Genomic DNA, 24,196 nt, shown 5'->3' with positions numbered 1-24,196 from the left:
CACTTAGTAACATGCACTTAGGTTTCCTCCATGCCTTTTCGTGGTTTGTTAACTCATCTCTTTTTATCAGTGAATAATATTCCATTGTCCTTATGAACTGTTTATCTGTTAACCTGCCTACTGAAGGACATCTTGGTTGCTTCCAAGTTTTGGCACTTATGAATAAAGCTGCTATAAATATCCACATGTAGGTTTTTTGGTGGACCTTCTGCCATTTTAAATATATAATTTGGAAACGAGGAGACTGGGTAAAATCTCAGGTCATTTTTAGTTTTTAAAAACTAACATTTTAAAAGAAGTTCATATTGAACAAAATGATAGCATTAGATTTTGTTAAGTTTGGCATTTAAAAACTAGAAATTTGGACTCTTCATCTCTGAAAATAAGATGAGATTCTTTAATTTTAGGGGATTCCTGGTCCTCCTTTCTCAGCTCTAATATAGTAAATTAGTAACCTTTTCATTAAAAAAAATTTAATTTTTATTTTATATTGGAGTATAGTTGATTTACAATGTTGTGTTAGTTTCAGGTGTACAGCAAAGTGATTCAGTTATACATATACATATATCCATTCTGTTTCAAATTCTTTTCCCATATAGATTATTACAGAATATTGCGTAGAGCTCCCTGTGCTATACAGTATGTCCTTGTTGATTATCTATTTTATATATATAGTATATGTATATGTTAATCCCAAACTCCTAATTTATCCCTCCTCACCATGTTTCCCCTTTGGTAACCATAAGTTTGTTTCTGAAGTCTGTGAGTCTGTTCCTGTTTTGTAAATAAGTTCATTTGTATAATTTTTTTTTAGATTCCACATAGAAGTGATATCATATGATATTTGTCTTTCTCTGACTTCACTTAGTATGATAATCTCTAGGTCCATCTATGTTGCTGCAAATGGCATTGTTTCATTCTTTTTTATGGCCGAGTAATATTCCATTGTATATATGTACCCCATCTTTTTTATCCATTCCTCTGTTGATGGAGATTTAGATTGCTTCCATGTCTTGACTATTGTAAATGGTGCTGCAGTTAACATTGGGGTGCATATATCTTTTCGAATGATGGTTTTCTCTGGATATATGCCCAGGAATGGGATCACTGGATTGTATGGTAGTTCTATTTTTAGGTTTTTTTTTTTTTTTTTTGATGTAGACCCTTTTTAACGTCTTTATTGAATTTGTTACAATATTGCTTCTGTTTTATGTTTTGGTTTTTTGGCCATGAGGCATGTGGGATCCCAGCTCCCTGACCAGGGATTGAACCTGCACCCCCTGCATTGGAAGGTGAAGTCCTAGCCACTGGACTGCCAGGGAAGTTCCTATGTTTAGTTTTTTAAGGAATCTCCATACTGTTTTCCATAGTGCCTGTACCAATTTACATTACCACCAACAGTGTAGGATGGTTCTCTTTTCTGCACACCCTCTCCAGCATCTACTGTTTGTAGACTTTCTGATGATAGCCATTCTGACCGGTGTGGGGTGATACTTCATTGTAGTTTTGATATGCAGTTCTCTAAAAACTAGCAATATTGAGCACCTTTTCATGTGCTATTTGGCCATCTGTATGTCTTTGGAGAACTGTCTATTTAGGTCTTCTGCCCATTTTTTGGTTGGGTTGTTTATTTTTTTGACACAGAACTGCATGAGCTGTTTGTATATTTTGGAGAGTAATCCCTTGTTGGTCGCTTCATTTGCAAATATTTTCTCCCATTCTGTAAGTTGTCTTTTCATTTTGTTTATGGTTTCCTTTGCTGTGCAAAAGTTTTTAAGTTTCATTAGGTCCCATTTGTTTATTTTTGTTTTTATTTTCATTGGGAGGTGGATCCAAAAAAATCTTGCTGCAATTTATTTCAGAGTGTTCTGCCTATGTTTTCCTCTAAGAGTTTTATAGTACTCAGCTTTACATTTAGGTCTTTAATCCATTTTGAGTTTATTTTTGTGTATGGTGTTGAAGAATGTTCTAATTTCATTCTTTTACATGTAGTTGTCCAGTTTTCCCAGCACCACTTTTTGAAGAGACTGTCTTTTCTCCATTGTATAATCTTGCCTCCTTTGTCATAGATTAATTGATCATAGGTGCATGGGTTTATCTCTGGGCTTTCTATCCTGTTCCATTGATCTGTATTTCTGTTTCTGTGCCAGTACCATACTGTTTTGATGACTGTAGCTTTGTAGTATAGTCTGAAGTCAAGGAGCCCAATTCCTCCAGCTCATTTATTTTTCTCAGGATTGCTTTGTCTATTCGGGGTCTTTTGTGTTTCTATACAAATTAAAAAAATATTTTGTTCTAGTTCTGTGAAAAATGCCATTGGTAATTTGATAGGGATTGCAATGAATCTGTTGATTGCTTTGGGTAGTATAGTCATTTTGACAATATTGATTCTTCAAATTCAAGAACATGGTATATCTCTCCATCTGTTTGTGTCATCTTTGATTTCTTTCATCAATATCTATAGTTTTCTGAGTACAGGTCTGTTGGCTCCTTAGGTAGGTTTATTCCTAGGTATTTTATTCTTTTTGATGTGATGGTAAATGGGATTGTTTCCTTAATTTCTCTTTCTGATCTTTCATTGTTAGTGTGTAGAAATGCAAGATTTCCGCATATTAATTTTGTATCCTGCAACTTTACTGAATTCATTGATGAGCTCTAGTAGTTTTCTGGTAGCATCTTTAGGATTTTTTATGTATAGTATCATGTCATCTGCAAACAGTGACAGTTTTACTTCTTCTTTTCCAATTTGGATTCCTTTTATTTATTTTTCTTCTGTGATTGCCGTGGCTAAGACTTCCAAAACTGTGTTGAAAAAAGTGGTCAGAGTGGGCATCCTTGTCTTGTTCCTGATTTTAGAGGAAGTTCTTTTAGCTTTTCACTGTCGAGAATGATGTTAGCTGTGGGTTTGTTATACATGGCCTTTATTATGTTGAGGTAAGTTCTCTCTGTGCCGACTTCTGGAGAGTTTTTATCATAAATGGGTTTTGAATTTTGTCAAAAGCTTTCTCTGCATCTGTTGAGATGATCATATGTTTTTTTTTAACTGATAAAATTTTTTTTTTCACTTTTGAGTTTTTACAGTTTTCCTGTTTATTCGTGTAAGGTGGAAACTAGAACTGTTTAAAAGACATACACAGATCGAGTACATCAATAACCAGGGTTTTTTCTTTTTTGCTATACTATTTTCACACCTACAGGTGTGCTTGCTAGGCAATATAACCATCACAGAAGCAAACATGAGGCAGAATACTGGTGAGGAAAAAGCGAGAGAGAGCTACCAGATACACAGACAGGCTCGTTCTACATTCACTACTGTGTTTTCAAGTGCCAAGTATTAACTGCACATTTTTGTTCAGCTAGAAAGAAGAGGGATTTTTTCTTTTTTTCCCTTTTGGTTTGTTTGAAATCAGTGCATGAATGTTTCTCATTTCAGCAGATGGACAAACAGATGGACACTATGGCTATGGGAAATGTTCAGGGGAGGGAGGGGGATACTGTGAGACTGCTAGGCCTGGCTATTCCCAACTCTCCCCATCACAGTGTTCATGCAACTTCCCTGCATTATAGGGTCTTGTTGAAACGTGTCTGTGAGCTTGATGGGATGGATACACTTGGGAGAGCTGGTGACAGGTGCTAACAAGCATTATCAGGTCTGGCTGCAATATAAGGAGAAACCATGGATATTTAAAAGTACGTTTTTGAGTCAGATCTTGGTGTGACTGAAGAGCAACCACCGTTCTGAGAACTGGAAGAAGACAGAGCTGAGATGCAGGAAGCTCTTTTCAACTCTCTGTAGCAAGGCTGGCTCACTGAAGTACTCACCAACATCCCTCACCCCCTCCAGGCCCCCTGTCCCGCTCATCTAGTACTAAACCGTGAACAAAAGGCAAAGAGAATGCACAAAGAAGAAAATGTAAGGAAGAAGAAGGACAAATTTAGAGAGAGAAGAGAAAACCAAAATCAATAGTCAAAAAGGACAGTGGGAAAGAATGTTTAGATTTCAAAATTTTAAAGCCCCGAGCTAGGAAGAACCCAAAGACTGAGTACTTACTCCTCAAGTGAAAGGCAGTCTCTGCAGAACATTATTCTTAGAGGTGTTACCCAGGAAACAGATAAGGCCAGTAGTAAGATACATGGCTTTTTTTTTCCTTCTTGAGCTCGTGGTTACAGGGAAAACAGATTCCACTACGGAAGCACAAGCTGCCAGTCAGTAACATGCTGCTGTAGGAAAGGGGTTGGAGTCGCGTGTGGTCTATGAGCACTGGACCTTTGCATGTTGTCATAACCCAGTTATCTGCCACCAAGAATGTTAATTTCTGGCTTCAGCTTTCCTCAGAGGAAGACACTGTGGCCATCCGCAGTCGTGAACTTTTGAGTGGCAGCAGCCCCAATGGGTCAAGTGTCTACAAGCCCTGAACAGAACAGGCAGAATCACTGTGAATTACCATGAAACTCGAATGCCAAACTAGAGGTTTCTCACTCCAAGTCCCAGTGTCACAATATAATCTCTATAACTTTCTGTACAACTTTACAATGGAACTGTATTTCAGTGACTGTTTTGAATTGAATTAAACTTTCCAAAAAGTTACACATAATTCATGTCTATTTTGTTTTCTACCAGTAAGAGTGCTGCTAAATTACAAAACCCCATAATCACAGTATTGTTTTTTTAAAAAATTAAACACACAGTATTCCTGTCAATGTTAATCCAAATCAAAACTTCAGAATGCCGTGGCATTTATGTGACCAATCTGAGTTTTAGATACAAATACCAGCTGCTTATCCCATGGACCATTTTTGCTAGACTGAGGCTGTGAAAAACTGAAAGTTGACGTATGATTCTTTTTGTTTTTTAATTGCACAAAAGGATATACGTGGAGGGTACAGAGTGACACTGAAGAGATCACAGGGCATGACAGACATTAGTTCTCTCCCTCCCCAGCATCTCCTTCGTCTCCCTGGTTTTCCGACGTCCACAGAGTGAGATTGTCCCTAAGCAACTGCATGATCAGGATGCTGTCTTTGTAAGACTCTTCATTCAGTGTGTCCAATTCAGCAATCGCTTAATCAAATGCTGTTTTTGCCAGGCTGCAAGCCTTTTCAGGATAGTGTAGAATCTCGTAGTAAAAGATGGAGAACTTAAGTGCCAGGCTCAGTTGAATTGGGTGTGTAGGCTGCATTTCTTTCTTACTAATTTCAAATGCTTCCTGGTAAGCCTGCTGGGAGTTTGACACAGTGGTTTGTTTATTGTCTCTAGATGCCACCTCAGAAAGATATCTAAAATAATCGCCTTTCCTTTTCAAGTAGAACACCTGACTTTCTGGTTGTGTAGCATTGGGAATAAGGTACTTGTCCAACAGCTCCAGAACATTGTTGCAGATGTCCTGCAGCTCTGCCTTGATCTTCTCATGGTATTCTTTGCACATCTGCTGCTTCTTCTCGTTCCTCTCTGTTTTCTGTTTGATGCTGGAGATGACACGCCAGGAAGAACGGTGGGCACCGACCATGTTCTTGTAAACAACAGACAGCAGTTTCCTCTCCTCATTTGAGAGCTCGTGCCCCTGCTCCATGACTGCCTTCACGGCCGCAGCCATGTCATCGTAGCGCTCTGCCTGCTCGGCGAGTTTGCCTTTCTGTACCAGCTCACTTTTATCCATGGTCATTCCTGTGGGAGGACTGCAGGGGACAAAGACACTAGCGGAGCTCCGGGCGTGGTGACCGCTTCCTTCCCAAGCCCATTACTCCAGCGGTGGCTGCAGTGGTGGCGGCGGCGGCGGCAGAATCGGTGGCTGCAGTGGCGACCTCGGCTCCGGAATCGGCGGCTGATCATATGGTTTTTATTCTTCAGTTTATTAATGTGTGTATCACACTGATTGATTTGTGGATGTTGAAGAATCCTTGCATCCTGGGGATAAATCCCACTTGATCGTGGCTTATGATCCTTTTAATGTATCGTTGGATTCAGTTTACTAGTATTTTGTCGAGGATTTTTGCATCTATGTTCATCAGTGATATTGGCCTATTTCTTTTTTTTGTGGTATCTTTGTTTGGTTTTGGTGTCAGGGTGATGGTGGCCTCATAGAATGAGTTTGGGAGTGTTCCTTCCTCTGCGATTTTTGGGAAGAGTTTCAGAAGGATAGGTGTTAACTTTTCTCTAAATGTATGGTAGAATTCACCTGTGAAGCCATCGGGTCCTGGACTTTTGTTTGTTGGCAGTTTTAAAATCAGTGTTGATTTCAGTACTTGTGATTGGTCTGTTCATATTTTCTGTTTCTTCCTGGTTCAGTCTTGGAAGGTTATATGTTTATCCATTTCTTCTAGATTGACCATTTATTGACATATAGTTGCTTATAGTAGTCTCTTATAATCCTTTGTATTTCTGTGGTGTCCATTGTAACTTCTCTTTTTTCATTTCTAATTTTATTGATTTGAGCCCTCTCCCTTTTTTTCTTGTTGAGTCTGGCTACAGGTTTATCAATTTTGTTTATCTTTTCAGAGGAACCAGCTTTTAGTTTGATTGATCTTTTCTATTTTGTTTCTCTCTGTTTCATTTATTTCTGCTTTGATCTTTATGATTTTTTCCTTCTACTAACTTTGGGTTTTGTTTGTTCTTCTTTCTCTAGTTACTTAATATCCTTTTTAAATTAGTAATATTCATATATTTAATGCATTCATAGAAATTGCATTAGGTATTAATTTTGAGCTCAAATTTCTTTTTGGTCATTACATACTGGTAAAAAACATGGGCTATGGAGCCAACTGGAGTGTGTTCAGATCTTGCTTCTACCACTTATTATGTCATTGAGCAAGTAACTCAACCTTTGTTTCCTCAACTAAACTGGGGGAATATAAACATTGCCTAGCTCTTAGGATTGGGGTGAAAATTAAATAGGAATGCATGTAAAGTACATGACATAGCACCTAGCAAATGATCAGTAAGTGGTAGCTGTGGTGTCTTTTCTAAAATGCAGTATATGAGTTCATGATATTTTCAGCTCCTTGGAATGCGGTAAGTTGTATTCTTAACGCAAGAGTTTGAAATATTTAGTGAGTTAGAAAAAAATTAAGACTTTTTAATTATTCCCATGTATAAAAATGGTTTCTGTTGTGATTAATTTATTTTCATAGAAAGTCCAAAAATGACGATAAGTTGTTGTTAACTGAATAGAGTGGTAGTAGTTGAGAAACGTTTTTCATTTATGCTGTCACTTTCTAGGCTATCTTCTCATACTATACTGTCTCCTGAGGAAATCTCATCCACCTCCATGGCTTCAGTGGCAAATGAATCTCATCCATCCTCCTGCTTGCTTGACACATCCATTTGGGTGTATCATAGACTTAAAGCTCAGTACCCCCAAACTAAATTCACGATCTTCCCTTTCAAACTGTTATTTCTTCTAGTGTTGTTCACCATCTCAGTACATGGCGTAGCCATACATCCCTTTGGTCAAGCCAGAAATTGAAAGTCACCCTCAATTCTTCCTTTTCCCTGGTCCCCTTACGACTATTTTCCAGGTCCTCTTGATTCTAACTGTTAAATATCTCTGACATCCTACTGTTAAATATCTCTGAAATCCTTCTACCTTTCTCATCCCCTTCTATTTATTGTCAGCACCATCTCTCATCTGGCTAACTACTTCAGCCCTCTAACTTATTTCTTCACGTCTCCTCTTGCTTTCTTCCAATTCTTCATATACAGTATAGCCAAAGTGACTATGATGTCACTCCTCTGAAAAATCATTCTATGGCTTCACTTTGTTTTTAGCGTAAGCTCTAAAAGCCTTAAGATGTTCTTCATCGTCCTGCGTGATTAGGCCCCTGTTAATTTCTTTAGCTGTATCTGCATCCACTGTCCTTTTCCATCTCTGTTTCTTCCATTCTGGTCTCATTACATTTCTTCAAAATCTCCATTCTCTTTTTTGCCTCTGGCTGTCCACTCTGTTCCTATCTAACTCTTGCTTATATATCAGATCGTATCTTAAACCTTACCTCTTCTGGAAAGCCTTCCCTGACCTCTTCCCCTTTCCTCCTTCATCAGTTCTCCTGCCCAGATTATGTCCCTTACTCTCATCTAGAACTCCGTGTTTCTCATTTCCCAACACTCATCCTGCTTATAATTATTTGGCTAGTATGTCCTCCCCAAGATGACATAGCATAAGATTAAAGATTGTGTTCGTCTTGTTTGTCATTGTGTCCCCGGTGCCTAGCACAATGCCAGACACAGGTGTGTAGTATTTGTTGAGTGAATGAATTTGGCTATTTAGAAAATTTTAAGTTGTATCTGTAATCACTTATAATAATTGTATTGTCACCTTTTTTTGTTAATTCCCCCTATTCCTTACAACTGTTACTTAAAACATTTTATTTCGAAATAATGTACTTATTTTAGGAATAAGAAGAAAAAAACTACCATTTGCCAGGCGTCATGTTGGTCACTTGAAGTAAATTGTTTCATTTGGTTCTTACTATCAATGTAGAGTATTCATTCTTTTTTTTTTAAAACATCTTTATTGGGGTATAATTGCTTTACAATGGTGTGTTAGTTTCTGCTTTATAACAAAATGAATCAGTTATACATATACGTATGTTCCCGTATCTCTTCCCTCTTGCGTCTCCCTCCCTCCCTAGAGTATTCATTCTTATCCCCATTTTGCCATTGAGGAGATAATCTCTGGGTATATACTTTCTAAGGTCAAGTCTCTGAAAAATGGCAGATGTGTGGATTCACGTTGAGGTCTTTCTATTCTAGAACCTGTGTTCTCTTGCTGTAATTATACTACCTTCTCCAATTTAACGTCCACATTAAGTAATTAATATACACATTTTAAGAAATTTCTTATGATTAGCTAAAGTATCAGATTTTGTATTTATTTCATTGACTCTAGTTCTTTAACAGTGCTATGCTCATGTGGCATACAGTACATCTTGTAATTGCTGATAATAAAGGTGAAATTTGTACAAGAATAAACTTTAAATCCAGGCTAGAAATTGCATCACGGTGTCAAAGGAATTAATTTTAAGAGCTATTGGTCTGTAGCATGACTCTGTGAAGTGATTGATTCTCTTCATCATTTTCAGGGACTATTTTTGCATATGGACAAACTGGAACAGGTAAAACTTTTACCATGGAAGGTGTTCGAGCTGTTCCTGAACTTAGAGGAATCATTCCAAATTCATTTGCTCACATATTTGGTCATATTGCAAAAGCAGAGGGTGATACAAGGTAAAAGAGAATTCTTAATATTTTCTAATATTGAGAAGTACAAGCATAAGAAAGACGTATAAATTTTATAAACACATTTAAAAAACTGTTCTAATATTTCACTGTTTTTTTTAATGATGTTTTATTACAGATTTTTGGTTCGAGTGTCTTATTTGGAAATATATAATGAAGAAGTTCGTGACCTTTTGGGCAAGGATCAGACACAGAGGTTAGAGGTATGGATAATTGAAATTGGAGCATTTTCCAAAGCATTAGAATGTGTAGTAAATTAAGCTCTTTTTTGAACAAAGTTACTTGAAATATTTTACTTATTTTTTGACCGTGTAATATAACATAGTACAAAAATAAAAGTATTTTAAACATTTATGCATTGGAAAGTCTTGTTCCTACCTCATTTCTCCCCACCCTAAGATAACCACTTTCAGTATCCTTTCAGTGTTCTTTATGTAAATACAAACAAATACAATTTTATTTTTACTCCAAAAGTAGGACACTGTATACATTGATATGCACCATTTTTTTTTTTTTTTTTGGTACGCAGGCCTCTCCCGTTGCGGAGCACAGGCTCCGGACGCACAGGCTCAGCGGCCATGGTTCATGGGCCCAGCTGCTCCGCAGCATGTGGGATCTTCCCGGACCGGGGCACAAACCCACGTCCCCTGCATCGGCAGGCGGACTCTCAACCACTGCGCCACCAGGGAAGCCCCACATCATTTTTTTAATTAAATTTTTTATTGAGATAAGTGTAAATTCATATGCAGTTGTAAGAAATAATACAGAGAGATTACCCTTCACACAGTTTTCCCCAGTGGTAACATTTTACAAAGCTATAATGCAATATCACAACCATGATATTGACCTTGATGCAATCCACAGATCTCATTCAAATGCCCCCAGTTTTTCTTGTAGTCATTTGTGTTGTATACTGTTTTATCATGTGGAGATTGGTATATCCACTACCACAGCAAGGTACTAAACATCTCAGATATGCCTTATGTTGCCCTTTTATAACCACATCCACCTCTCCTGTGACCACTCCCCTCTGTCCCCATCCCTAACCCCTGACAACCCCTGATCTACTTTCCATTTCTACAGTTTTGTCATTTCAAAATGTTATGTAAATATAAACATACAATATGTAACCTTTTGGAATTGTCTTTTTTCACTTGGCATAACTCCCTAGAGATTCATCCAAGTTGTTGCATGTATCGATTGTTCATTCATTTTTATTACTGAGTAATATTGCATGGCGTATTTAACCATTCACCTGTTGAAGGACATCTGGGCTGTATACAGTTTTGGGCTATTATGAGTAAGGCCACTATGAATATTAACACAGATTTTTTTGCAAATGTAAATTTTCATTCTCTGGTATGAATGCCCGAGAGTACTCCAGAATTTATTTTAAGTCAGAAGTTTTTAAAGTGTCAAAAATATAGGTATTAAGACTAATCATGAATGTAGTCATGAATACTTGTGTTTTCAGTCTTTCTTTTACCTGAAGGAAAAACCACACTTTCTGATTGAGAAACTCTAGTTTGTATACTTCTGGGTAATAGATTAGCACTAAAGACTACTTTCATCCAGCATCTTAGAAAAGGGAACTGTGAGATTATATGCATAAATGTCAGATAATCACAAAATTTGTGAATTGGTACATTATGGTTTTAACTGACAAGTATAGCTGATTCACATTCATTATTTTTTAATTGAGATATAATTTACATAGCATAATATTCATCCTTTTAAAGTGTACAATTTAGTGATTCTTAGTATATTCAGAAAGTTATGCAACCATCACCACTATCTAATTCTAGAACATTTTCATTACTCCAGAAAGAAACTCCATGGCCATTAGGAGCCACTCACCATTCCCCCTCTCCCTCCTGGTAACCCATAATTTACTTTTTGTCTCTATGGACTTGCCTATTCTGGCCATTTCATTTAAATGGAATCATACAATTGTGGTCTTTTATGTCTGGCTTCTTTCACTTAGTATAATGTTTTCAAGATTCACCCATGTTGTAGCATGAATCAGTATTTCATGTTTTTGTTTTGTTTTAACAGCTGTACATGTTTTTATATGAATACACGCATACCTCGTTTTATGGTGCTTCACTTTATTATGCTTTGCAGATACTGTGTTTTTTACAAAATGAAGGTTTGTGGCAACCTGCATCAAACAGATCTGTTCAGCTTCATTTTTCCAGCAGCATTTACTTACTTCATGTCTCTGTGCCACATTTTGGTAATTCTTGCAATATTTTAAACTCTCCACCAGCAAAAAAATTATGACTCACTGAAGACTCAGGTGATGTTAGCATTTTTTAGCAATGAAGTATTTTGAAATTAAGGTACATACATTTTTTTAAACATAATGCTGTTGCACACTTAATAGACTACAGTATAGTGTAAACGTAACTTTTATATGCAATGAGTAACCAAAAAATTCATGGTACTAAGTTTATTATGGTGGTCTGGAACTGAACCTGCAATATCTTTGAACTGTATATTTTTTCAGTTCTCTTGGTTATATATCAGTGAATGTAATTGTTAGATAATGTGGTAACTGTATTTTTAGGAACTGCCAGACTGTTTCCCACAGTGGCTGTACCATTTTACATTCCTATCAGCAATGTAAGAGGAGTCCAGTTTCTCTACATCCTCATCAACACTTATTATTATCTGTCTTTTTTATAGCCATTTTAGAGGGTATAAAGTGGTATCTCATTTGTGGGCTTGATTTTCATTTCCCTGATGGCTAATGATGATGAATATCTTTTCACGCCATTTGTGTATCTTCTTTGGATAAATTTCAGTTTGGATCCATTGCTCATTTTTAATTGGGTCTTTGTCTTTTTGTTATTGAGTTGTAATAATTCTTTATATATTCTAGATACAAGTTTGTTAACAGATATATGGATTTACAAAAATATTCTCCCATCTGTGGGATTGTCTTTTCACTATCTTGATGGTGTCCTTTGGAACATAAAAATTTAAAATTTTCATCATGTCTGGTTTATCTATATTAAGTTTTGTTGCTTGTGCTTTTTGGTGTAGTATCTAGGAAATCATTGCTTCATCCAAGGTCATGAAGATGTATGCCTGTGTTTTCTTCTAAGAGTTTTATAGTTTTAGCTCTTATATGTATGTCTTTGATTCATTTTGAGTTAATTTTTTATGTACCATGTGAGGTAGAGGACCAACTTCACTTTTGCCTATGGAATATCCAGTTATCTCAGCACCATTTATTGAAAAGACTATTTTCCCCTCATTGCACTTTGCTTTTTTCATTGAACAATGGATTGTGGCAGTTTTTCCACATCAGTACAGAGAAAGCTTCCTCATTCCTTTTTTTTTTTAAAGGTTCATAATATCCTTTGTATGCACATAATTTTAATTTATTTAGCCAGCCCTCTGTTGATGAACACTTGGGTTGTTTAAGATCTTTTGCTGTTACACACAATTCTGTGCTAAATAGCCTTGTACATACAGCATTTCATACATGTGCAAGTATATCTGAGGGTAAATTCCTGAAGCAGGGTTGCTGAGTCATGTGGTAAATGATTAGTAACTATTGCCAAATATATTAATATAGTGTATGAGACACTAGGTTTAGTGTATGAGACAAATGGTTAGCCTTTAAAATATTAACATTGGAATTTTGATAGAAATTGCATTGTCAGTAAAATAATTAGAGAATAATGGTAAGAGTAGTCACCATTGTAGAATGGTGTAGAATACACTTAGAACAACAGCAACTACTATTACTAAGCTTTTATAATGTGGCAGTAGGCATTCAGTACAGTAAATTGTGGTAGTAGCACATACTTTATTTCATTTAATCTTTTAGCAGTTCAGTTTTGTTATTGTAAAAAAATGAAACCTAGAGGGGTTTCCTGACTTGCTCATGTCGCAGGTAGGTGGATTAAGGATTAAAGGGTGATTTCTGAGGTTTTACCATCTTAGCTTGAATTCTGGCTCTGAGTTCTTAAGCAAGTTACTTACCCTCTATGAGCCTTAGCTTTGCCACATGAAAATGGAAATCATAAAAGTATCTACTTTATAGGATTATTGCCAACATTAACAAATTAATACAAAGTTTTAAAATCATTGATTGACATGTAATAAAGTATTCAATACATTTTAGCTTTTTTTCTTTTTAAGTTTACTATATAAGCTGAGCTTTTGGAGCAGTATATTACAGGCTTAGGTATTATTTGTGTTTGTTGGACCTTAATGAAGACTTAATCTATAATGATAATGTGTAGACAGCAAATATAGAGATAAGTTTCATTTTTGCTAGTTGTCATCTTTGGTTTTGATGGATACTTTAATTCTGTGCTTTTTACCTTTTAAAAGTTTATTATTTTATTGCATAGATTATTAGAATAAAAATCATTTGGACAGATTTTCCATTTTTGTAACAGTAATTATAGATCAGATTTATTCTCAGGAACAGTCTTGTCAATGGTTCTCAACCACATTAGACCCAATGCCCCTTTTTTATAACATATATCTTGTAATGCCCCTTTGACTATCTGAAATAAATTTCATAGATGATGAAATCTATCTACACACATAATTTAAAAATTATCAATATACTGCCCTATTATAATATAAAAGAATAAAATTAATTAAAAAATAAAGTACTTGTATTTCAATATATAAATGCTTAGATGTGATCATACTCAATGACATAATGAAGTAGTCAGAAGCATATATAATCGTTATGATTGTAGCAGCTACAAATGCAGACTATTATAAGTATGTTGTATTGGTGATCTAAACATCTTGATTGGTGTTACTGTCAATGACATGGTCTTTTAAAATAGTAACTAGCTCTTGGTAGAGTTCTGAGGAAAATAAAGTAGTTCTTTCCTCAGTTTTCCTGCATTCCTATATTATTATTATTACCATGGGAAAGCACTTAGTCTTCATATGTACAATAGAGTTAGGGTTTAGATTCAGGTAATTATAAATTATTTTTTCACCCATGTTAATATCTGGTAGGACTTTCAGAGTTGCATGGGACAGTTCATTGACTGTGACCCATTTCATTTCAAGGTGTTTAGTATCCCAGGCCCCTGCCTATGAATACTAATAGCGTCCTCAAGTGAACCAGAAATGTCCCCCACAAACTTCTAAAACATTCTGGGCAGGGGAGTAACTGCTGCCATTGAGATTCATTGTTTTGGCGTTATAAACTGTTTGTTATACAAATTAAATTTCTGTGTTTTTGATAAAAATTCTTTGCTAGCATTACCATCCAATTTTTTTTAACTTTCATAAACAAATAACAATAATAGACAGTAATACATACCACTCACTCACATTCATGTGCCTCATTTCTAGGTGAACTTGCTGGCGCTGACCCAGACTCATGACTGAATTTAAGCTATTAGTTTTTAGGACTGTCTAGACCACATTTAAGTTACCAGGACTCTCTAACAAAGGTAAAGACCAAGGCCCTCTAATGAGAGTCAATATCAGGGGTATCTCTGAGAACGATTAATCCTTTAATTTCCTCTTTTTCCTCCTGGTGGGATCTCCTCCCAAACCAGGGCCAGGATCCCCTAATGAGGGTCAAAACCAGAGAGAAAACAGGATTCAAACTCATGTACTAAGACACCCGAGATAAAAGTCAAACTAATTCCAGAAGGCTCACTTTGATACAATATCATAAAAGCCTATGCATAAGGAATTTTATCCCATTTTCTTTCCCTTTTAAAAAACAGTTCTAAAAACAACAACAACAACAACAACAACAAAAAAACAGTTCTAGTTGAATGTAGGTATTATAGTCTAAAGACCACTGAGGGGCCATTGTTCATCAGAGCCTAAGGAATATTGGGGCCATGTGGTGTTACAGTAAAATATCATTCTCTTTCTTTTCATGGGAGCATAGCTGCAGTTCTTCCAGTTTTGCAAAATCCACCCTAGGGGACTACAAGATAGAACAGAGCTCTCATTACCCATTATTCTTTCACACGGCTGCTATTACCAGAAACAGATAGACTGGCAGATCAGTATCCAGAGTCTTCTCAGGGTCACAGTTTCCTAGAATGAGAATGGAAAGTTTCCTACCTACCATTCCAGACAGGGGTGCAGATGAGCCTTGGTCTAACAGGGAGTTTCTCAATTACTGCTCAGGCGGTGCTGGATGGCCAAGGGACTCCTTGATCCAGAAGGGAAAGTCCAATTAAAGTGGTACTCTGCTCAAAACAAGATGACCATGTCATACACCTTCCCCCACAAAAAAGTAAAATTCCAATCAAGGCAACCCAGTAGGGAAGAATGCCCTGGTGTTGTCACACACGAGGTTACACCACTTACCAGAGACGTCTTACACAAGGACCAGAGCCTTGTTTCCTTTACCAGTGAATCGAAAACACCATGGGCCAGTGCTGCCTAGTTAGTGGCAAGCACTTGGGGCTGTCCCTGAGACAAAAGTACTCAGGCACCTGCTGGACAAAATCTGAGTGCCAGTGTCAGCCCAGGGCTGATGTACCATGAGTGAGATGCCACTCAGGATGACTGTCCCTTCATGGTCACCAAAATTGTTACTGAACCAAACTTGGGTCTGCTTGCGTGCCACACAGCAAGGCAAATTTACTGACACTGGGTTGTGTTGAAGGAAAGTACACTGTTTTATTGCAGGGCACCAAGCAAGCTCATGTTCAGAAGGCTCAAACTCCCTAATGGCTTCTTTTCAGGATGGGTTTTTAAAGGCAACGTTTGCGGTGAGTGTTGCAGGGTGCATGACTTCTGATTGGTTGGTGGTGAGGTAACGGTGATATTTTGGGAATCTTAATCATCAACCTCCTGGTTTAGTCCAGTCTGAGGTCTAGTGCTTGTGGTCTGCCTGTAGTCATCATCCTCAACCTGGATGGGGGTCTTGGTTTCTACAGAACAACTCCAAGATACACATGAGATTGTTTTATATATTCCTTGAGGAGGAACTAGGACTCTGTTTTATACCTGAACTATTGTTTCAGCTATAAAAAGCAGTTTTTTGACTGGTTTTCTTTTGTTTCTGCATTCCTTCACTTCCTTTGTAACTGCTTGACTCTGCTCTTTGGAATTCAGGAAAAGCCTGGGAGACTAAATCCTTTTTCTACAAACAAGAAATGGGGGATGTGGAGGGGCTTTTTTTTACTTGGGAGGGTCCCGCAAGGTCCTGCCTTTTTTTATTTTATTTTTATTGGAGTATAGTCGATTTACAATGTTGTGTTAGTTTCAGGTGTACAGCAAAGTGATTAAATTATACATATGCATATAATTCTAATCTTTTTCAAATCCTTTTCCCATTTAGCTTATTACAGAGTATTGAGTAGAGTTCCCTGTGCTATACAGTAGGTCCTGGTTGGTTATCTATTTTAAATATATTAGTGTATATATGTCAATCCCAAACTCCCAATTTATTCTTCCCCCCAACCTTTACCCTTTGGTAGCCATAAATTTGATTTCTAAGTCTGTGAGACTGTTTCTATTTTGTAAATAAGTTCATTTGTATCATATTTTACAGATTCTGCCTAGAAGTGATATATGATATTTGTCTTTCTCTGACTGACTTCACTTAGTATGATAATCTCTAGGTTCATCCGTGTTGCTGCTAATGGCATTATTTCATTCTTTTTAATGGCTGAATAATATTCCATTGTATAAATGTACCACCTCTTTTTTTAATTAATTTATTTATTTTTGGCTGTGTTGGGTCTTCGTTTCTGTGCGAGGGCTTTCTCTAGTTGCGGCAAGCGGGGGCCACTCTTCATCGCGGTGCGCGGGCCTCTCACTATCATGGCCTCTCTTGTTGCGGAGCACAGGCTCCAGATACACAGGCTCAGTAGTTGTGGCTCACGGGCCTAGTTGCTCTGCGGCATGTGGGATCTTCCCAGACCAGGGCTCAAACCCGTGTCCCCTGCATTGGCAGGCAGATTCTCAACCACTGCGCCACCAGGGAAGCCCCAACCACATCTTCTTTATCCATTCTTCTGTCGATGGACATTTAGGTTGCTTCCACGTCCTGGCTATTGTAAATAGTGCTCCAATGAACATTGGGGTGCGTATATCTTTTCAAATTATGGTTTTCTCTGGATATATACCCAGGAGTGGGATTGGTGGATCATATGGTAGTTATGTTTTAGTTTTTTAAGGAAGCTTCATACTGTTCTCCATAGTGGCTGTACCAATTTACATTCCCACCAACAGTGTAGGAGAGTTCCCTTTTCTCCACACCCTCTCCAGCATTAATTGGTTGTAGAATTTTTGATGATGGCTATTCTGACTGGTGTGAGGTGATACTGTGTAGTTTTGATTTGCATTTCTCTAATAATTAGTGTTTTGTTTATCTAATACTTGGTGCTTTTTAGCCATCCTGTATGTCTTCTTTGGAGAAATGTCTATTTAGATCTTCTACCCATTTTTTGATTGGGTTGTTCGTTTTTTGATATAGACCTGCATGAGCTGTTTGTATATTTTGGAGAGTGATCCCTTGCTGGTCGCTTTGTTTGCAAATATTTTCTCCCGTTTTGTAAGTTGTCTTTTCATTTTGTTTATGGTTTCCTTTGCTGTGCAAAAGCTTTTAAGTTTTAATTTGGTCCCATTTGTTTATTTTTCTTTTCATTACTCTAGAAGGTAGATTGAAAAAGATCTTTCTGCAATTTATGTCAGAGTGTTCTGCTTATGTTTTCCTCTAAGAGTTTTATTGTATTCGGCCTTACATTTAGGCTTTTAATCCACTTGAGTTTATTTTTGTGTATGGTGTTAGGGAGTGTTCTAATTTCATTCATTTACATGTAGCTGTCCAGTTTTCCCAGCACCACTTATTGAAGAGACTGTCTTTTCTCCATTGTATATTCTTGCTTCCTTTGTCATAGATTAGGTGACCATAGGTGCATGGGTTTGGTCTCTTTGTATTTTCTTTTTCTTCCTGGTTCAGTTTTGGAAGGTTGTACCTTTCTAAGAATTTGTGCATTTCTTCCAGGTTGTCCAATTTATTGGCGTATAGTTGCTTGTAGTAGTCTTTTATGGTCCTCTGTATTTCTTTGTATTTCTTTGGTGTCCATTGTAACTTCTCCTTTTTCATTTCAATTTTATTGATTTGAGACCTCTCCTTTTTTTTCTTGATGAGTCTGGCTAAAGGTTTATCAATTTTGTTTATCTTTTCAAAGAACCAGCTTTTAATTTGATTGATATTTTCTATTGTTTTATCTCTATTTCATTTATTTCTGCTCTGATCTTTATGATTTCTTTCCTTCTATTTGGTTTTGTTTGTTCTTTCTCTAATTGCTTTAGGTGTAAGGTTAGGTTTATTTGAGATTTGTCTTGTTTCCTGAGGTAAGATTATATTGCTATAAACTTCCCTCTGAGAACTGCTTTCGCTGCATCCCATAGGTTTTGGATAGTTGTGCTTTCATTTTCATTTGTCTCTAGGTATTTTTAAATTTTCTCTTTGATTTCTTCAGTTATCCATTGGTTGTTTAGTAGCATATTGTTTAGCCTCTACGTGTTTGTGTTCTTTATAGTTTTTTTTCCTTATAATTGATTTCTAATCTCAGAGCATTGTGGTTGGAAAAGATGCTTGATATGACTTTTTAAAATAAATTTATTTATTTATTTTTGGCTGTGTTGGTCTTTGTTGCTGTGTGCGGCCTTTCTCTAGTTGTGGCGAGCGGGGACTACTCTTCGTTGTGGTCAGCGGGCTTCTCACTGCGGTGGCTTCTCTTGTTGCGGAGCACAGGTTCTAGGCACATGGGCTTCAGTAGTTGCGGCACGTGGGCACAGTAGTTGTGGCTCTTGGGGTCTAGAGCTCAGGATCAGTTGTGGTGCATGGACTTAGTTGCTCCGCGGCATGTGGGATCTTTGTGGACCAGGGCTCAAACCTGTGTCCCCTGCATTGGCAGGCGGATTCTTAACCACCACACCACCAGGGAAGTCCTCATATGATTTTAATTTTCTTAAACTTACCAAGTCTTTGTGGCCCAGCAGGTGGTCAATCCTGGAGGATGTTCCATGTGCACTTGAGAAGAATGGGTATTCTGCTGCTTTTGAATGGAATGCTCTATAAATATAAATTAAGTCCATCTGTTCTAATGTGTCATTTAAGGCCTGTTTTTCCTTATTGATTTTCTGTCTGGATGATCTGTCCATTGTTGAAAGTGGAGTGTTCACGTCCCTCACAATTACTGTTACTGTCAGTTTCTCCTTTTGTGGGTCTTAACATTTGCCTTATATATTGAAGTGCTCCTGTGTTGGGTGCATATATTTAGAATTGTTATCTTTTTCTTGGATTGATTCCTTGATCATTATGTAGTGTCCTTCTTTGTCTCTTGTAACAGTCTTTATTTTAAAATCTGTTTTGTCTGAAACGAGTATTGCTACTCCAGCTTTCTTTTGATTTTCATTTGCATGGAAGACGTTTTTCCATCCCCTCACTTTCAGTCTGTATGTGTCCCTAGATCTCAAGCGGGTCCCTTGTAGACAGCATCTATACAGGTCTTGTTTTTGTATCCATTCAGCAGTCTGTGTCTTTTGGTTGGAGCATTTAATCCATTTACATTTAAGGTAATTATTGATAAGTATGTTCTTATTGCCATTTTGTTAATTGTTTTGGATTTGTTTTTGTAGGTCTTATTTCTCCCCTTCCTCTTTTGTTCTCTTCCTTTGTGATTTGATGACTAACTTTAGAGTTGTGTTTGAATTCTTTTTGCTTTTTTGTGTGTGTATCTATTGCAGATTTTTGATTTGCCGTTACCATGAAGTTTTGATATAGTATTCTATATGTAAACAAGATTGATTTAAGTTGCTGGTCTTTTAATTTCAAATGCATTTCCAGAATCCTGCATTTGTACTCTCCTCTTGATTGCTGGTTTTGATATTGTATTTGTGTGTGGATGATTTCCTACCTTTAACATATATTTGCCTTTACTGGTGAGCTTTTCTATTCATAATTTTATTGTGTGTATTTACGTCCTTTTTTTTTCTGCCTAGAGAAGTTCCTTTAGCATTTGTTGCAAAGCTGGTTTGGTGGTGCTGAATTCTCTTAGGTTTTGCTTGTCTGGCAAGCTTTAGATTTCTCCATCAAATCTAAATGAGAGCCTTGCTGGATAGAGTATTCTTGGTTGTAGGTTCTTCCCTTTCATCACTTTATTTTTGTTTGTTTGTTTGTTTGTTTTAACATCTTTATTGGAGTATAATTGCTTTACAGTGGTGTGTTAGTTTCTGCTTTGAATCAGCTATGCATATACATATATCCCCATATCCCCTCCCTCTTGCGTCTCCCTTCCACCCTCTCTATCCCACCCCTCTGGGTGGTCACAAAGCACTGATTTCACTTTAAATATATCATGCCACTCCCTTCTGGCCTGCAGAGTCTCTGCTGAAAAATCAGCTGATAACCTTATGTGGATTCCCTTTTAAGTTATTTGTTGCTTTTCCTTTGTTGCTTTTAATATTTTTCTCTTTGTCTTTAATTTTTGTCAATTTGATTACTACATGTTTTGGTATGTTCCTCCTTGGGTTTACCTGGCCTGGGACCCTTTGCACTTCCTGGACTTGGGTGACTGTTTCCTTTACCATGTTGGGGAAGTTTTCAGCTATTATCTCTTCAAATATTTTCTTAGGTCCTTTCTCTCACGCTTCTACTTCTGAGATCTCTATAATGTGAATGTCAGTGTGTTTAACGTCGTCCCAGAGGTGTCTGAGACTGTTCTCATTTTTCATTCTTTTTTAAAAATTCTGTTCCACAGCAGTGATTTCCAGCATTCTGTCTTCCAGCTTACGTATCCATTTTTCTGCCTCATTTACTCTGCTATTGATTCCATCTTGCGTATTTTTCATTTCAGTTATTGTGTTGTTCATCTCTGTTTGTTTGTTCTTTAGATCTTCTAGCTCTTTGTTAAACATTTCCTGTATCTTCTCAGTCTGTGCCTCCATTCTTTTTCTGAGATCTTGGATCATCTTTACTATCATTACTCTGAATTCTTTTTCGTGTAGATTGCCTATCTCCATTTCACTTAGTTGTTCTTCTGGGGTTTTATCTTCTTCCTTCGTCTGGGACGTAGTCATCAGCCATCTCATTTTGTCTACCTTTCTGTGATCGTGGTTTCCATTCCACCAGCTGCAAGGCTGTAGTTCTTGTTGCTTCTGCTGTCTGCCCCCTGGTGGATGAGACTGGTCTAAGAGGCTTGTGCAGGCTTCCTGGTGGGGGGAACTGGTTCCTGCCCACTGGTGAGTTGAGCTGGGTATTGTCCCTCAGGTGGGCAGGGCCGTGTCAAGGGGGCTGTTTAGCAGGCAGCTGTGGGCTCAGGAAAACTTTAGGCAGGCTGTCTTCTGATGGGTGGGGCTGTGTTACCGCCCTGTTGGTTGTTTGGCCTGAGGAATCCCACCACTACAGGCTGTTGGGTGACGCCAGGTCTTGGTGAAAAAATGGCAGCCTCCAGGAGGACTCATGCCAGTGAGTACTCCCTAGAACTACTGCCGCCGGTGTCTTTGTCCCCACAGTGATTCATAGCCAACTCCTGCCTCCCCAGGAGACTCTCCAAGACCAGCAGGTAGGTCTGGCCCAGGCTCTTATGAGGTCACTGCTTTTTTCCCTTGGCACTGGTGCACATGAGACCTTGTGTGTGCCCTCCAAGAGTAGAGTTCCTCTTTCCCCCAGTCCTGTGGAATTCCTGCAATCAAACCCCACTGGCCTTCAAAGCCAGATGCTCTGGGGGCTTCTCCTCTCAATGCCAGACCCCCAGGATAGGAAGCCTGAAGTGAGGCTCAGAACTTTCACCCCTGTGGGAGAACATCTGCGATATAATTATTTTCCAGTTTGTGGGTCACCTACCCAGCAGATACGGGATTTGATTTTATTGCGATTGAGCCCCTTCTAATGTCTTCTTGTGGCTTCTCCTTTGTCTTTGGATGTAGGATATCTTTTTTGGTAGGTTGTAGTGTTTTTTTTTTCGATGGTTGCTTACCAGTTAGTTGTGATTTTGGTGTTTTCTTGATACAGGGTGAGCGCATGTCCTTCTATCTGCCATCTTGTCTCAGGGTCCTGCTTTATTTCAGAATCATATTCAGTTTCTTCATGTCTAATTAGTTTATCTATAATTAATAATTGAATATGGAATTAATATCTTGTGATTGGAATGACCGTAGACTTTGCAGACTGATGCCGGTTTGAAGAATGTTTGTTTTCAGTCTGCAATGAGATGAGAATAGTAAATGAAAGTACATGCTTAAAAACTTTTATAGTAATTTGACATTGTCATGGTATCCAAGTGTATGATTTTTGTATTTTTCAGAGATATCACTTTCCACATTAGAAATATATGTATAATTCTTTACCATAGATTTTTCTGAGAAGCGTTGATATAAACCAGTAATATTCAGACATTTTAAAAGATTTAAAGCCATTAAACAGTTGAATCAAACCAAACCTTATGTGGAAGCCCAATCTATAAAATACATGAAAGTAAAGCTCTCTTTAGAACTTGTGTCTAGGTCTGAGAGCCCCCAAACTCACACAATGGCCCCCTCATTGCCACCATGGACCCTCTAGTGCTTGTCAGAGCACAGTTTGAAACCCACTGGTTTATAGAGACCAACAGATTTCTTTACTACTAGTAAAATTAGGGCTTAATGTATATCTCATGACAGAAAAAAGGTAATTTTTCCTAATGTATAAATATATCATAAAAGAGACTAAAGAGGGCTTCCCTGGTGGCGCAGTGGTTGAGAGTCTGCTGCTGATGCAGGGGACACGGGTTTGTGCCCTGGTCTAGGAAGATCCCACATGCCGTGGAGCGGCTGGGCCCATGAGCCATGGCCGCTGAGCCTGCATGTCCGGAGCCTGTGCTCCGCAACGGGAGAGGCCACAACAGTGAGAGGCCCACGTACTGCAAAAAAAAAAAAAAAAAAGAGAGACTAAAGAAACCTAAAACCTCTAACTAGATTTAAGATCAACAGCTAGAATTTAGAGTATTTGCCTTTGTGACTTTTGTTTCTGATATAAACTTTTGTTTATCATCTTTGTGCAGTCTTACGACCTTTGGAATGGCTCGCGCCACTGGCAGCCACAGGCCTCAGTTTCACTTTATTCTGTTGATTTGTTGGATGTGACTTCTAGGGCCTTGAAAAGTGAATTTTGTATTTCTATTTGTATTTTACAGATAGTATTAAAATACTGTCTGTATTTTAAATAAATATATCCCAAATACAGCCTTCAAGTTGGGTAAAAGTTCTCATAAAGTTACTCATGGAAAGGTAATATTTTTACATGGATACCATAGATCTGATTATTTCATTCAGCTGTGTGAAATACTCCAGTGGCTTCAAATTGCTGTTAAGATAAAGACCAATAATTAGAGGAGTGCAAATCAAAATTACAATGAGGTACCACCTCACACTGGTCAGAATGGCCATCATCAAAAGGTCTACAAATAACAAATTCTGGAGAGGCTGTGGAGAAAAGGGAACCCTCTTATACTGTTGGTGGAACTGTAAATTGGTGCAGCCACTGTGGAAAACAGTATGGAGATTCCTCAGAAAACTTAAAATAGAGTTACTATATGATCTAGCAATCCCATTTCTGGGTATATATCCAAACAAAACTACAATTTGAAAAGATACATGCACCCCAGTGTTCATAGCAGCACTACTTACAATAGCCAAGACACAGAAGCAACCTAAATGTCCATCAACAGATGAATGGATAAAGAAGATGTGGTGTGTGTGTGTATATATATATATATATATATATATACACACACACACACACACACACACACACACACAATGGAATACTATTTAGCCATAAAAAGGAATGAAATAATGCCATTTGCAGCAATGTGGATCAACCTAGAGATTATCATTCTAAATGAAGTAAGTCAGAAAGACAAATATCACACAATGTCACTTATATGTGGAATCTAAAATATGACTCAAATGAACTTATTTATGAAACAGACTCACAGACATAGA

The 24,196-nt window shown here is 37.6% G+C and overlaps 2 protein-coding genes across 5 annotated transcripts in view; one reads left to right on the top strand and one right to left on the bottom strand.

The window, feature by feature from the left end:
* The window catches only part of KIF3A (kinesin family member 3A), an 89,354-nt gene that overhangs the window by 26,793 nt on the left and 38,365 nt on the right, over positions 1-24,196 (top strand). For all 4 annotated transcript variants that reach the window (XM_067731714.1, XM_067731715.1, XM_067731713.1 and 1 more), the window contains exons 3-4: positions 9,079-9,223; positions 9,354-9,438. In XM_067731714.1, coding sequence (XP_067587815.1) covers positions 9,079-9,223; positions 9,354-9,438 — 230 coding nt within the window. The remainder of the gene's footprint in view (positions 1-9,078; positions 9,224-9,353; positions 9,439-24,196) is intronic.
* Positions 4,862-5,684, bottom strand: LOC137221650 (14-3-3 protein beta/alpha-like). The gene has a single exon (XM_067731711.1). It carries the CDS (start codon positions 5,661-5,663, stop codon positions 5,064-5,066), a length of 600 nt encoding a protein of 199 aa, XP_067587812.1. The 5' UTR covers positions 5,664-5,684; the 3' UTR covers positions 4,862-5,063.

Source organism: Pseudorca crassidens, chromosome 3 (assembly GCF_039906515.1).
Source record: "Pseudorca crassidens isolate mPseCra1 chromosome 3, mPseCra1.hap1, whole genome shotgun sequence".
In the NCBI taxonomy this organism is placed as follows: Eukaryota; Metazoa; Chordata; class Mammalia; order Artiodactyla; family Delphinidae; genus Pseudorca; species Pseudorca crassidens.
The sequence above is the reverse complement of the archived record's forward strand: the minus strand, read 5'-3'. Positions and strand labels throughout refer to the sequence as shown.